We start from the raw sequence: 16,722 nt of genomic DNA on the forward strand, positions 1-16,722 counted from the left end.
AGATCCTCAGGTGAGGATTAAAAATAAATAAACTGAACAGGCAGTCCACAGAATGGGAGAAAATATTAGCAAATCATATATCTAATGAAGGTTTACTATTCAGAATAGATAAAGAACTCCTAAAATTCAACATCAAAAAGACAACCCAATTAAAAAATGGGTAAAGGATTTGATATACTAGTATATTTCTCAAAAAAGATATATATACACACAAATGGACAGTAAACACAGGAGAAACTACTCAACATTATTAGTCATTAGGGAAATGCAAACCAAAACCACATAGAGATAACACTTCATACCTACTGGGATGACTATACTAGTAAGGAAGGGAGGGAGAAAGAAAGAGAGAGAGAGAAGGAAAACAATATAATTGAGTATTGGTGAAGATAAGATGTGGAGAAATTGTTCATACATCACTGGTGGGCTATAAAATAGTGCAGCTGCTGTGGAAAACAGTTTGGCAGTTCCTAAAAAAACTAAACACAGAATTACCATATGACCCAACAAGTCCATTTCTATGTATATTCCCAAAAGAATTAAAAGTGGGGACTCAAACAGGTACTTGCACGCCAATGTTCACTGCAGTACCATTCACAATAGCTGAAAGGGTAGAAACCACCTGTGCCTATGAACAGATGAACGGATTAAACAAAATGTGATCTCCTATATAATAAAAGCCTAATATTCTAAGTGTCCAACCAGTCGCTATGATGTGCACTGACCACCAGGGGGCAGACGCTCCAACCGGTAGGTTAGCTTGCTGCTGGGGTCCGACTGATTGGGATTTGGGATTGAGACGGGCTGGACACGCCCAGGAACCCTTCTGTGGTCCCTTCCTGGCTGGCCAACCTCCTATGGTCCCTCCCCAGCCAGCTGGCCCTGATCAGGACTGGGCGAGAAGGGCCGGACACACCCCAGAACCCTCCCTCGATCCCTCCCCGGCCCCGACTGTGCACTGGTGGGGTCCCACAGCCTTGCCTGCACCCTCTCACAATCTGGGACCCCTTGGGGGATGTCAGAGGGCCGGTTTCGGCCCGATCCCTGCAAGCCAGGTCAAGGGACCCCACCGGTGCACGAATCTGTGCACTGAGCCTCTAGTATACAAATAATGGACTAGTATTTAGCCATAAAATGGAACAAATTTCTATATAGTCTAGAACTGGATGAAACTTGAAAACATGCCAAGTGAAATAATCCAAACACAAAAGGACAGATACAGTGTGGATTCCACTTATATGAAATACCTAGAATAAACAAATTCATAGAGATGGAAACTAGAAGTGAGGTAACCAAAGGCTGCGAGAGGGAGGAATGGGTACAGAGTTTCTGTTTGGTGTGATGATGTGTTCTGGAACTAGAGAATGGTGATAGTTATATAACTTTGTGAGTATAATTAGCACCACTGCATTGTATACTTAAAAATGGTCATGATAGTAAATTTTATGTTATGCTTATTTTTACCACAAAAAAAGTGTAATTGGTAAATTTTTATGTTAATACATTTTACTACAAATATATTTTTAATTTAGGGTCCTCAGTCACACTAGTCACATTTTAAGCGCTCACTAGCCAGATGTGGCTGGTGGCTACCAATCACCACACTGGAAAGGAAGATACAAAACATTTGCAACACCACAGTAATACTTAGTTCTTATCTAAAGCTAAAACCACCAGTTCCAAATGCAAGACGTACTCAACACCAGCTGCACACAAGAATCAAGCGGGACTTCACTCTTGCAAGGCCTGGGCACTCACCACACCAACGAAGTGGAGTCTGCAGGGTGCCCAGGCCTCGGGAGGTTTGTAAAGCTCCCCAAAGTATTCACAAGGGGCGCTAAGAACCACTGTGCTAGAACAGAAGCAACCGTACACTTCATGCAAGAAAAAATAACAGAAATCACTTCCCTCTCTCCTTGTCAGGCAACCAAAGCTACATCCACAGAGACACAACTGACAAGATATATGTTACAAACACAAATCTTCTGAATTTGATCTGCCTCAAAAAGAGCCAAGTAGAAAACAGTGCATTACTAAAATAAGAATTGTGAAATAAATTCACATGTATTAAAAAAAGACTCACCTAATAAAGAGTTTGAATGCTAGGTTTTCTGTCTAAAGTTCAGAGGAGGAAAGAAGTATGCACACAAGGGAAGGAGTCTTAGAAGCTGCAAGTCAGCATTCTAAAAGGGCCGAGCATCAGGGAGTCGGCAGCGTCTCCGAGGTGAGCCACAGGCCACAACTGCTTAGAAACCTTTCTACTAGCAGCCTGCCAAGCGGATCCATCCTTTACTACCTGCCATAAATTTAAATAAAGCAAAAAGTCTTGCTTTAGTGATTCATAGGTAGACAACAGAGTGCAAAGATGAAGGGAGAAACTGTTTCCCAATGATCATTAATGAAGAAGATGGCTAACGTTTCCTGGCAGGCTCTGTGCTAAGCAGTTCCCAGGTATGTATTACCTCACTGAATTCTCATAGCACCGTGTGAGGTACTGGTATGTACTATTATCAGCATTTTATAGTTCAGGAACCCGAGAGACAGAAAAAGGGGAACGGCCCAAAGTCACACAGCTGGAGTAAAAGAGCTCCCAGGGAAACCCAGAAGTCTGACTCCAGAACAGTGCTCTCTCCCCTGCCGGTATGCGTGCAGGTGTCAGTGTCTCCTGAAGGCAGATGGAGAGACAGAGAGAGGGGCGGGACTCTGAGCTGTGTACCTGAGGAAAAGGAGAAATACAAATGTTCCCCAATTAGCTTGGGCTGTAATGTTGACCTCAAATTTCTAAGAAACAGATACAAGGTGAATGAAGCACAGACAAAGGAGAAACACAGGTATTAAACTAACTTCAAATCTGGAGATGAGGAGCCATAAGTGAACTAAACAGAAGGAGGCTGAGCCCTATCGATCCAGTGAGACACAGGAAAATACAGCTTCCCCGAGGGTCACCAGGAAAGTACATTTCCTCTGGAAGGAGACAGTTAGAACATGTGGACAGATAACATGAACATCGGTCACCATAGAAGCATATCCCAAACTCTACGCAAGTAAACTGACATTCTGGTTTATAAACCACAGTTGGCATAAGTGAGGGGACAAACTGCTTCCAGGTCACAGGTGACTGAAGCCGGTGAATGCACGCCTCCGGAGGCCACCTAACCCCCCCGAAGGCTAGTCCCATGAAGTCTACAAACATCTTCCACCCTAATTTCTAGAAATATTATTTCAACATTCTTTCTCACAAACATCTTCACCCCGTGGAACCAATGGGAGTTCCAACAAAGCACATTTTGATGCTAATACTAAACTGTGAAGCAGGCATGCAGCAGACAGGAAAGGGCTAAAATAAAGAAGCCATGATAAATCACAAACTAGACAGTAAGTCTGGAAGTGAATTAAGGTTTGACTACTATCTGGGATAAAAATTAAGTTGTGCTGAAAAAAAAAAAAGGCACACAACAGGGTGACCTTACTACTTCTTCTTTTATTATTTGTTATTAAACAAACATAACAAGTAGGTATATCATTACAGAGACCAAAAAAAAAAGGGATAGCCTTTTTAATATGTAGACCAAACATAAAGAGACACCCCTGATTTATAAATTGGGTATTTGTGTTTGTACAAGCAGACTAATACCCTCAGGTCGCCGAATACGAATATAATCTTAAACTCACTGCAAAATGATGACATATGACAGCTTTAAAGGGTTTTCCAGCTGATGAGGAATTTTTCCAACTCACAAAAGTAAACCGAAGCCTCTTCTTGCCAAGGGGCAGATCTCATGTGCATATCTGGACTATAAAAGCAAGTATCTGAGAACCTTCCCTAGAGACAGGTAAAAGCCATATACTCCCACAGACACTGGGATACAATTAAAAAACAAGAACCCAAACTTTCAAAGGATACGGTCTGTACCAGGAAACAATGTTCTTCCAGTCAGCAGCTCGGCCATTATGCATCCCACCGACCAAATATCAACTGGAAAGTTAAAGAGAAGTAACAGTGCATACAATGTCACTATTATCATACTTGGCTCCCAATGAAACTGTAACTAAGGGCGAAACACACGAATATTTAAGGCATCTGGTTTAAACAATCATACTCCTTTTTACAGAAATAAGTAAGTTTATTAAGACCTGCACCCCAGTAAAGGGCTTCATAGGTAGGATAAGGCCAGACATAATTACGGCAAGAGAAATAAGCTGTGTACAAAGGAGCAAAAGTTTCTTCTTGGTAGAAATCGTAGATTCTCCCAATACTGAGAGGCTAAGATTACTAACCATTGTCTTCAGGTAGAAATACTCAGAGAATAAGCTGAAAATCTAAATAAATAAAAACTCAATTGCTAAATCACAAAATTTGAAAACTATGTATTAAAAATCCCACTTTATCTGAGCTACTGAAATATTTCCTATTTGTGGACTTTAAAAGGATCACTGAGGGAAGAAAAGATGTTTCCTCCTATTCCCACTATCTCTACTTCTGAGAATCCCAAATAAACCCAAAATGGCATTAATAGGCCCTAAATAACCAATGTAAGCAATACCTGTCTGGTTGTAATGCATCCAGTTTAGCATGATCTCAGGAGCCCTGTACCACCTGGTGGCCACATAGCCTGTCATTTCATCATCTGTGTGTCGGGCCAGGCCGAAATCCAAGATCTAAGGGAAAGAAGAGAAATCAGGTGCTGAAAGAGTCAACCTCCTAAGACTTGTAAAGCAAGATGAAAAAATCCTATAAAAAGGGAGAACAAAATAGTACTTTCATAAACATACATCCTGGTCTATATTTAGAATGCATGAGAAACACAGCAAGTACTTTGAAAAATGAAATTACAAAAAGCAAAATAAGAATGCCACTGCTAGGTATTTACCCAAGAGCAAGGAAAAGAAACATTCACACAAAAGCTAACACATGAATGTTCAGAATTGAAACAAATGTCCACTGGTGGATGGATGGATGGATGGATAAACAAATTGTGGTATATTCAGAAAGTGGATACTGCTCAGTGATAAAAGAAAAAAAAGGAATGAACTATTGAAACACGCACTACAAATTAATCTCAAAAATATTATATACTAAGCAAAAATCAGACACACACACACAAATACTGTATGATTCTATTTGCATGAAACTCCAGAAAAGATAAATCTTCCTGTAGTATCAGAAAGCAGGTCGGCCGTTGTCTGTAGCCAGGATTAGGGGCAGAAGGGTGAGGATCGGCTAGGAAGGGGCACAGGGAACTTTCTGAGGTGATGGAAATGTTCTTTATCATAACTGAGTTGGTGTTTACATGGATATATAAATTTGTCAAATGTACTCTTAAAAGGATGCATTTTACTGTATGTAAATTATGTTTTAAAAATTTGAGTAAAAGATGAAATGAAACCTGAAACTAATACAATACTGTATGTCAACTTTAATTGAAAAATTAAAAAATATATATTAAAAAAAGAAATGAAACAAAAAAATTCCAGAGCTGCTTGTTCTTTATAGATAATTTATTTATCTTATTTGAACTATTTTGAATGAAAAGGCTTCTGCCATTTTTTCAATTTAATCTAATAATTATCTCTTCAGGACTGCTTACTTGATATTCAGACTATAATTTTCCTTTATTATAACTAATATATTAAATTTCAAATTTAACTTTTAGAATGAAAACAAGATACCCGACACCACCTTCAATGTCATTTAAAACTAAAGCTGCCAGGCTGGCGTAGCTCTGTGGTTGAGCGTCGACTTATGAACCAGGAGGTCACGGTTCGATTTCCAGTCAAGGCACATACTGGGTTGCTAGCTCAATCCCTGGTGTGGGGCGTGCAGGAGGCAGCCAATCAATGATTCTCTCTCATCATTGATGTTTCTATCTTTCTCCCTCTCTAAAATCAATAAAAATATATTAAAAAACACACACACACAAACGAAAGCTTACTAAATCTATGGTTTAAATATCAAAGTTTGATATTCTTGAGGACAAAATGACTTTCCAGATATAAAGTTATGGCTTATATAACCAACCATTCCCTGTATAAATGTGCCTGGTTTATCAAACCCGTAATTACAAAGTGAAACAATTATTTCCCACCGTCTCTTCGCCTTACCTTCAGCTCACAGTCCTCATTCACAGCTAGATTACTAGGCTTCAGGTCCTAGGAGGAAGGACAGAGAGGACAGGAACAGCTTTATGGTGCACGGTGAATTCTCTCCTTAGATCCTAACATAAAATTAAGACTTCACCCAGCCATAAACAGACAATTTCCATTCTGTAGTCACTATCTAGTCCTAATTAGCCTTAAATTGGTAAAAACTATACATCTTTTTAAAATCAATTTAAACTTAGAGTAAAGTTACAGTTAATCAATGATCCTGGCTAAATGACAGTCTCCCTCCAGCCCCCCCTGCCACCAGTTCCCCAAAATAATTTAATAAAAAACACAAGACATACCCTGTGAATGATGTCAGCTGAATGTATATACTGTGAAATAGAAAAGAGTCAGTTAAATAAGAAGTCATTGCCAACCTCCCACTGTCACCTTATATGACTTATTTGAAGTACATTTTCAGGAAACAGTAAGAACTGCTAGTATAAACCATGGGATTAGAAATCAGAACAAGTAATTATTAGTAGTCTATGCATTTATCATAACTATGATTTCCACACCATGAACTCGACTCCAAGCTGAAGTAATGAGTGAAACAGTTCTTGCAATCTATTTTCCAGTTGGTTCTCTATAGCTCAATGAAGATTCGAAGCAGCTAAATATCAAAAGTGATTTAATTTAAACACTGTTTATCTGCCCCCTCACAAATAAGTAGCCTCCTTAAGGATCTTTTTAAAGTTTCAACATGACTCTGACCAGATATTAGATTATATCAAGAAATTATTATTACTGTTTAGGTGTAATAATGAGGAGTCCTCCACTCTCAGACATGCATTCTGAAGTATCTATGGGTGAAATGAGATGATGTCTAGACTTGCCTTACAATAATCCAGGGCTTGGGGACTACAGGAGAAACAAGATTGGCCATATGCTGGTAATTGTGGTCATTGAGTAAACACAGGCTTCGTAACTCTATGATTGTACTAGTGATTTGGGAGTGTTCTAAATGTTTCACAAGACAAGTTTTTTTTGTCTCTCTCCCCCTAACCCCCTTAAGTCCTAAATAGAAGAGAGAGAGAAGAGAGAGAATTTCATGTCTCAAAAGTATTACTAGTGCTGTCTGTACCTTGAGACCTCGGAGAATCTGGTAGATAAGGAACTGAACATGGTCATCCGTAAGCTTCTGACATTTCACAATGTTGTTCAGATCTGCCCCCATGAGATGGGTCACCAGATACCTAGAAATTAATGGAGAGTTACACAATAATCCAGAAACCTTAAGGAAGTTCTTACCTTTTTAAGAAAAAGCCTCCCAAGGAAGTACCACAGTGATACCTAACAGCTTAGTAACTTCTCACAGGGACTCATTTTTAATACTACTATTTTAACTTTATCTCCTGTCATCTATTTTTCTAAAAACTTTATACTCATTCCTAATTGACATATCTTTTCCTAGGTTCTCTAAAGAAGAAAAATGGATATTAGAATGATATCTGTTTGTATCACTTTTCTTTAAAAATGTTATTATTGCATGAGAAATGTACAATACTAGTATAACTAAATGCCTGGCTATAATAAGTATCTTGTATTTTAAATCCACCATTACAGCTCTAGCTGGTTTGGCTCAGTGGATAGAGTGTTGGCCTGCAGACTGAAGGGCCCCAGGTTCAATTCCGGTCAAGGGCACATGCTTAGGTTGTGGACTCGACCCCCTTTGGGGGGTGTGTGCAGTGGTTTTCTCTCATCATTGATGTTTCTATCTCTCCCTCTCCCTTCCTCTCTGAAATCAATAAAAATATAAAAAAATTAAAAATAAATCCATCATTGCATTTTCACCTCACTCCAAGTTGTAGGTTCTAAAAAAATAGGAGTATCTTTAAATTTTCAAATTATAACAACATTTTTCAGAAATGACTGGTTTAAGAATACTGTTCACTCATGGTATTCCTGCATTTACTTTAAAGAAAGGAGGAACACATTTTATCTGTAAGCAAGATGAGGCATTCCAGAACGACTCCTCACAGGTGTGGTGCTGGTAATTAATCCTATTATTACACAGTAAGATGAGGAAATGATTACATTCAAGTCCAACAGGTCTGCCACAGATATTTTACATGCAATGCCTTACCTACTCATTATTGTATTACAAGGGGAGGGGAACGTAAAAACCACATCAATACTAAAGAGGCTGAATTTTTAAAAAATAGGTTTATCTACTGTGTATGAACTTAACCTATTCCTGAGGCTGAATAATAATGTAGATTAGTTCAGCTTTAAAGAATGCTGATTGCATTGCATTTCTTTCTTTTTAAAAAATAAATTTGGAGGGAAAGAAACCAGGCCAGTAAATTTAAGTCTACTATAATGCATTATATGAATAAATATGTGTATAACCTCTCTTCACACACACACACACACACACACACACACACACACACCATTATATTTATTAATTTCTTTCCTCAAAGGGGAATGGAAATTTTTTGTTTCCTAATTCCCTATTGGGCTGCTATGGTCAGTTCCCAATTGCACCAAGATCAAAAGGAGTTAGCCTAGATGTATGTGACCTAAGGTAAGATTTTTAGCATTTCATATTTTTAAAAGTTGCACATTTAAATTGCCTTTGAGGAAAGGTTGCACTCTAAAGGTAACATGAAGTATAAATTAGGCTTTTTGTGCCCTAGCTGGTTTGGCTCAGTGGATAGAGCATCAGCCTGTGGACCAAAGGGTTCTGGGTTTGATTCCGGTCAAGGGCATGTACCTTGGTTGCATGCTCCTTCCTGGCCCGGGCCCTGGTGGGGTTGGTACAGGAGGCAACCAATCGATGTGTTCCTCTCACATCGATGTTTCTCTCTGTCTTTCCCTCTCTCTTCCACTCTCTCTAAAAATCAATGTAAAAATATCCTTGAGTGAGGATTAACAAAACAAACAAACCAAAAAAATTGGGCTTTTTGAATTTTTTTCATAAAGATAGTTCTTATTTAAGAGATGTTCCAAGCCCAGCATAGCATAGCTAAAGGCAGGTAGTGCTTACTCTGCACCAGGCACTATTCATTACACCCATGTCTCATGCACTCTTTCTACTACTCTGTGAAGTAAGTCCCATTAGCAGTCCCATTTCATAGATGAGGAAACAGAGACAGAACAAGAAAATACAACTTGCCCAAGGTTAAAAGAGTGGAAATGTCAGGGGTTGCATTCAAAACTATTTGACTGCAGAGACTGTGATCTTAATCACAGCACATACTGCCTCTGAATTCTTCCAGCTGACAAAAAATTTAAGTCAAGAGAATGATCTTTTTAAAATATTTTATAAATGTCACAATAACCAGGGAACTAGTATCTCCTGATAATTTTCTTATCAATTCTCAATATTTATTATCAAAGTTAATCTTTAATGAAAAAGAAAGCTGGCAAAGCAGCAACGAATATTCTATCCTAATCAGTCACTGTATTTTTTTTAAACCCAAAATTGACACATAATCTGACAAATATGATAAAACTGTGAATAACTGGTTAATATTTTGTAATCAGAACTTCTCCCCCAAAACCTGGGCAGATGGCTGCAATATCCGTAACACCAATTATGACAAATTGCAAGGCTCAGGTGAGGAAGAGAGATTCTATTTCTGTCTTTTAAGACTGCTTTGCAAATAATTCTATTTTATGACATCAAGTAGTAAGAGGATTATTCTCTCACCAATTAAAAACAATTTTAAGGAGAAAAGTTAAACAATGTTTTGGATGATTCTACCTAGAATCTGCCTTAATTTGTCTTGAAATAAAACCTAAAAGTCTTAACCCTCTAACATGTCTGCTAGTTCACAAAAGTGTTAAGCAGTAGTATTACCAATGCAACCACAGTAATTTCAAGCATAACTATTGTGTTTTAATGATTACCAGTGACAAGGAATCCTATACAGCCAGGAGACCCCTGACTGCAAAGCTTGAGAGAGAGAGAGATCATATTTTTAGTTAAATATTCCACCAGCATGTAATTTTCTTCAAGCCTCCTCCCCATCAGAGACCACATCCATTTTATCACGAAAATTTCCAGATGGAGGGTGAGACCGTACACTACGTAAGTATTTAAGACCAGTCTATACAGTAACAACTACCAAGCACTGCTGCTAGGCTGCAACTAAATCAACTGAAAAGCATTATTCCTGGCAGAAGTGTCTTGCAAGAATTAACAAAATCATTGTATGTTGTTTCCATGAAGCTCAAAGACTAATTCATGACAACCAATTGTCCAGTTCCAACTCATCACATATAGAAAGGTTTCCAAAATGAATCTTTCAATAGTAGCCAAAAGCAAGCATCATGCCAACTTGTAAAAGTAGTGAACCAGGGAGTGGGAGGAAATGGTAGATGAACACATTTTAAACAAGTCAATTCCAAAAGGAGCATTACTAGGTAGCCCAGCTTCTATAGCATTTGTCTCTGGAAAGCAAATGTAATTACATCTTTTTAAAGGCTGTGCTCATGACAGTGTTCATAACATCTCAAATAAATTAAAGGTCTGACTTGAGAACAGCTGGACAGCTCTATACCTAGTTCTCCCATCTTTAAAAAGGAGGTAAATGAGTAGGACTTTATTAGGCTAAAGGCGGAAAAGGTTATTTCATGGGGTGATACAAATTTTGTTTTTCACTTTTCTTGTGAAAATGGCCTCCTTTAAATTTAATCAAACTATAAACAGTATAAACCACCATTTCTTAAAGTGATTCATACTAACATGTACTGTACCGGCAAGAAGGCAAATGTCTACAATAAGTGATTTTCAGTACCGTAGACAGCCTTATTCTAGAACTTCAGTTATTAGGCACTTTTGGGTAACACCCAATTGTCAAGATTCCTACCCTACCACCTTTATTTTTAAGGCATAATAGTCAGAAAGAACCTATGTAGGAAAAAACTTTTACATCTACAGATTGGCATCTTTCCTACTGCCAGCCCTAATTGATAAAGCACAATTATGAAAAGGCAAAAAACACTTCCATATTTAAAGAAACTATTTAAAATAATCACAGGGATTGACAATCGCAAGCCTCTGAAATACGTTCAATGATCCTTGGGACTTATTACAGTCTGTTCTCAACACAGCAGACAATAATTCTTTAAAAATAAAAATCACATCATGTCCCTCCTCCCATCAAAAGGCAAAAATCCCTTCAACTGCATATAAAGCCCTACATAATCCAGTAGGCCGTCCCAATGATCACTCTCACTTCATCACCTACTTCTCTCCCTTGCTCTCACTCAGCTCCACACCAGCTAGTCTTACTCCAGCCACACAGGCCCCTGCTGCAATTCCAACACATCACGCAGCCTCCGCCACAGAGCCTTCCACTGGCGGTTCCTTCTGCCTGGGATGCTCTCCCACCAGACACCCATGAGTCTAATTCTTCTACTCCTTCAAAGAAGAAATAAGTACAACTTTGGTTCAGTGGGTATGCTTAAGTTGGTAGGCTTTCAAAAGGATAAAGGAGCCAAAGGCACTACAATGGATAAAACTTAACCTTTCAAATAGACACTAGCCTTAAATAAGGTCTTTTCACATAGGAATAATCCAGTTCCATAATGCCTGATTAAGCCAAAATACAGCATTTGCCTAGGTCAGCAAATCATTAATTTCTTTGTTAAATAAATCCATCTTCATTGTACCTAAAATTTTGGGATATAGCTCAGACCTGATTCGAATGTTTTCCAAAGTAATTCACAAACACATTACTTCAGCATTTCTTCCACATATAGGCAGAATATCAAAACCATCATTCTGAGGACAATGAAAATACAGTGTACATCAAAATAATATGTTGTTATACGTTTGTACAAATCCATGGAATGTACAATACCAAGAGTGAACCCTGAGGTAAACTATGGACTTTGGGTGATTATGATGTGTCAATGTAGGTTCAGCCTTGGTAAAAAAAAAAAATACACCACTCTGGGAGGGGGTGTGCTAATTCCGTAGTGGGAAAGCTGCAATGGAGTGCTTGTACGTTACAAAAATACCTGCTGGAATCTATCTTGCACTCACACCTGTGCACTCATGTGTCTTGCATTCACACATATATAACCTGGGCACATGAGGGCACGAATGCCCCATGGAGTAACCTTGCCAGTGGGTAAATGCTCTCCATCTCAGGTGCCCTCTGTATAGCTTCCTAGAAGATCCTGGCAGTGTTTAGCCCACCAGCCCACAATGATGAGCAACTTAATAACATATCCTTGTAGCAGCGTTCTCTCTTTCCCTGTCTCATTTTCCCTAGCCCCCACTACTAAAATAATAGAGATGGTCACAAAACTGGGAGAATCAGAACTATTCAACAGCTTTCTCAATATGTGAGGCCCACCCCTTGTCCCAGTGCAGAAATGCAATGCTTCAGGGTCAGCATGCAGTCCTAGTACCAGTTCCCACACACGGGTGGGATAAAAGAGAAGGAAGAACCTATGTGGAACCAAGGGGCCATTACTTATCTTTATGTAAATGTAATCATGTAAAGTGTCCCTTTAAAAGCTGGGGCAGATAAGTTCAGAACAAAAATCATAGTCCAAACTCCCTATACTCTTTTCCATTGAACATTTGCAAGGACTCACCACCGACTCTCCAAATAGAGTACAATATGATTGAAATGATGAAAATACATTCACTACCCATAATACACTCTTCTGTATCTATCCCACCCCCCAGGGGAACTGGACGATAGAATTAAAGACTCTTTTGAAGTCTGTATACTGCTAAATGGCTCAGGAATAGACACGGGCTGCTAGTTTTCATCTTCCAGCTGAGGAAGACAAATGCACAAGTTTTACTCACACATCATTGAATTCCTCCAGAGACCTTGCCGGTGTAAAAACATCCAACAGACCAATCACCTGTAAGAAAACATAAAAATCAAACAGTCAATAAATACTGAACTTAGTACAGCACCCATCAGGTCTATGACTACGAACTGATTCTAAATCCCGCTGAGTTCAATAACATCACAATATTATATATACACTGTGTAACACATTTTCTACCAAAATTATGCTTTTGTTTTTACTTATTAATATTACCTCTCATAAAAATCTAGTTTACTATTAAAAATATTCAACTCCCTAGGATTTAGTCATATATAGCTACTAGTTTATCAGGGAGCAAAAAGGTTTAGGGCTCTTGACTTAACATGCACTAATAGTCTAAGAAACAGAAACAAGTCACACTTCTACAATTGTTATTACAGTATCATTTTTCTTTCAAAAATGCATTATTATTCCATGAAAAAGATACCAATATATTTAAGGATTTTAGTCTTATCCAATTGTCCTCCATAAGTGAGGCCAACTTACATTCTCACCAACAGTGTATCCATGATCTTATCAGTATGTGTCCACAGCTCTCAACAGTGCTTTACATTTAAGTGAAATCATTTTCTTTTTCCTTCTCCATCTAAATCACAATTGTTCTCCTTGAGTTTGATATACTCCTGCCTTAAAATCTCTGGTCTTTTGATTACTCTCTCCCCTGTACCCACTTGTATTTTAGGTAACTGAGAGCTAGAAGCCAATATTATCCACCTATTCCAACATTACTAATCATTGGTTCCTTTTATGAGATGCCCCATCTCCTCAATACAAGAAAAGATTAAAACAACCAAAATACAGAACAACCATCATTCAGAACCGCCTTTAAAACAACCAAAATACCATCATTCAGAACCGCCTGAAATCTAGCTGAATGGAAGTCCTACAACTAGAGAAGTCAAGAAGAAGCACATGGATACTGGTAGGAGAGGTGCAGGAGGAACGGGCTGGCCCAACACTGACACGTGGCATTGCAAGAAGAAGCACATGGAGACTGGTAGGAGAGGTGCATGAGGAACGGGCTGGCCCAACACTGACACGTGGCATTGTTTTCAATAGGGAGGGATATCTCGGCTGCAGAGGCCTCCTGTGAGAAGCAAGGGGTCCCAGCCCCACACCAGACCCCAGCCCAGGATTCCAGAGCTGGGAAGAGAAGCCACAGACTTTGGCTTATAAAAACCAGCGGGGATTGTGGCTGAGGACACGGAGGCTGCTGGAGACCCAGCAGGTCCTCTTAAAGGGCAGGTGAACATACACGGTCCGGCTTCCTCTGAGCGCCAGTGCCTGGCTGTGGCTTTGGGGGATCCAGACTAGCAATGATCAAGAACATCATCCCCTGCCCTAGCTGGTTTGGCTCAGTGGATAGAGCGTCTGCCTGCTGACTGAAGGGTCCTGGGTTGGATTCTGGTCAAAGGCACAGGCCCAAGTTGTGGGCTTGATCCCTAGTAGGGGGCGTGCAGGAGGCAGCTGAACAATGATTCTCATCATTGATGTTTCTATCTCTCTCTTCCTCTCCCTTCCTCTCTGAAATCAATAAAAATATATTTTAAAAAAGTACAATTAACTAATTTAGAAAAAGTAGAGCAAATCATATTAGTAAATGCCCTATCAAATTTTAATTTCCTTAAATGAGACAAGTTTTATGAGATTAAAACTATGTTGTTTTTTTTACATCAAAGTATTTTTTTTTATATATTGTTTTTTTTTACAGAGAGGAAGGGAGAGGGATAGAGAGTTAGAAACATCGATGAGAGAGAAACATCGATCAGCTGCCTCCTGCACACTCCCTACTGGGGATGTGACCACAACCAAGGTACATGCCCTTGACCGGAATCAAACCTGGGACCCTTGAGTCCGCAGGCTGATGCTCTATCCACTGAGCCAAACAGGTTAGGGCAACATCAAAGTATTTTTAATGTTTTGTAAGCTTTTACAAAATATCCCTTCTCTATTAATCATATTTTTGAGTGTTAATCATAAGGAAAACACTGTAAAAAATGTTTCTCAGCATTAAAGTAGATCAGGCGAACATTTTAGGAATATTACATAATCTAATAATTTCTCATTTCTTTAATGGAAATTTCCTTTTAATTCATCATATTTTGGCCTATTTTCTTACTCTTTGTGCCACTATATGACACTTAAAAGGCCAGGATTCAAATTTTTAGAAAAAAACATTTACAATACAAATAATCAGCAAATATGTCTAATTGCCCTACAATTGTCCAAAAGCTAACAGGGTAATACATTTTTATTAAATTAGCAAACACTCAAAAAATAAACACTGTAACTTAGTAATCAATTGAAGACAATATTTACTGTATTTAACACAAGCCACAAAACACCACTTGGTCTACCATGGTAAGACTGAATCTAAGGTTCCCGAATAAAATTTATGAAAGGATTCCCTTAATCATTTTTAAATTTCAAAACTTTAAGATCTCCAGGTCCTTAACGGGGCAGTCTTTGTAGTAATTACCCCGACAGCAAAAGGATGCAGCTGGCAAGCTGCTTCCCTTTAATCTTTCCTTAGAGCAGGTGTTAACGAGGCCAAGGTCACAAGTTCAATCAAGAACGAGCAAGCTAACTTTGTTCAGAGTAACTTACAGTCACAGAAAACATCCCCTAGTTCTTGTTACCCACCTGATAAATGTATACCTGTCATTCATTATCACCAGTGAAATAAATAACTTAAAATGAACTATGCATGGATTGTGGGTCAGAGGCATTGTTGTGTAAAGATCACATGGGCATTCAGCACCTTATTTTTGTTACCAATATTTACTTAAACTTTTAAAGCAGTGGTTCTCAACCTTGGCTGCACATTAGAATCACCTGGGAATCTTTTTAAAAATCCTGATTTCTGGGCCTCATCCCGGAGGATTTTTAAAAAGATTCCCAGGTGATTCTAATGTGCAGCCAAGGTTAAGAACCACTGTTTTAAAGAGTTTTAAGCTGTTGCTATTGCTGTTGTCTTTGGTGCCTGGTGGCTACCTAAAAATTAGACGGTGGCCCAAAATAGTCATTTAAGAAAAGAAGAAAGAGGAAGAAGAGGACAACGGAGAGGAATTCCTTTTAAAATCCTTGCTTGCCCTAACTGGTTGCTCAGTGGTTAGAGCATTGGCCGGTGTGCCAAAGGGTTGCAGGTTCAATTCCTGGTCAAGGTCATGTATCTGGGTTTTGGGTTCGTTCCCCAGGGTGCATGCGGGAGGCAACCAGTCAATGTGCCTTTCTCACACCGATGTTCCTCCCTCTCCCCCCTGACTTTCCACTCTCTCAGAAAAGCAATGGAAAAAATAGCCTCAGGTGAGGATTAACAATAACAAAAAATCCTTGCTTAAGCTTACTTGAAGTCTTGGTTCTTTACTTGGTAAAACTACTTTTACGTTGTAAGCACCTAACAATTGTTTGTAGAAAAGACTGAAACTCAGGAATTTTTCTACATTGAGTCAGTCTTTTGGTCTCTTCTCATTCCCCCTTCAAACATTTGCCAAAACAACAGAGAACTATGAAACATTCAGCCATGTGCCTTCTTTTGTTCAAACAACAAATCACCAATATCTAAGCATAGGTGGCCCTCTACACTGATACTGCTAAAATCTAAGCATCTATCTATGTATATAAAGGCCAGCGACCAGAGCACCATAACAACCGGAAAGACTGGTTGCTATGATGCCCACTGCGGCCAGCAAACCGGCCCATTCAGGGGGGGTGGGGCCGACTGGCCAACCTCCCGTGGCCCATCCCCCAGCCGGCACCCCCTGATAA

General features: G+C 39.1%; 1 protein-coding gene across 2 annotated transcripts in view; it reads right to left on the reverse strand.

Moving 5' to 3' along the window:
- MAPK14 (mitogen-activated protein kinase 14) overlaps positions 1-16,722 on the reverse strand; it is a 65,131-nt gene that overhangs the window by 21,253 nt on the left and 27,156 nt on the right. For both annotated transcript variants that reach the window (XM_005881730.2, XM_005881731.2), the window contains exons 3-8: positions 12,926-12,984; positions 7,229-7,340; positions 6,447-6,476; positions 6,103-6,150; positions 4,545-4,659; positions 3,905-3,976 (exon numbers count right to left, since the gene is read on the reverse strand). In XM_005881730.2, the coding sequence (XP_005881792.1) occupies positions 3,905-3,976; positions 4,545-4,659; positions 6,103-6,150; positions 6,447-6,476; positions 7,229-7,340; positions 12,926-12,984 (436 nt within the window). The remainder of the gene's footprint in view (positions 1-3,904; positions 3,977-4,544; positions 4,660-6,102; positions 6,151-6,446; positions 6,477-7,228; positions 7,341-12,925; positions 12,985-16,722) is intronic.

The sequence above is a fragment of the Myotis brandtii genome, unplaced genomic scaffold, assembly GCF_000412655.1.
Source record: "Myotis brandtii unplaced genomic scaffold, ASM41265v1 scaffold687, whole genome shotgun sequence".
Taxonomy (NCBI): Eukaryota; Metazoa; Chordata; class Mammalia; order Chiroptera; family Vespertilionidae; genus Myotis; species Myotis brandtii.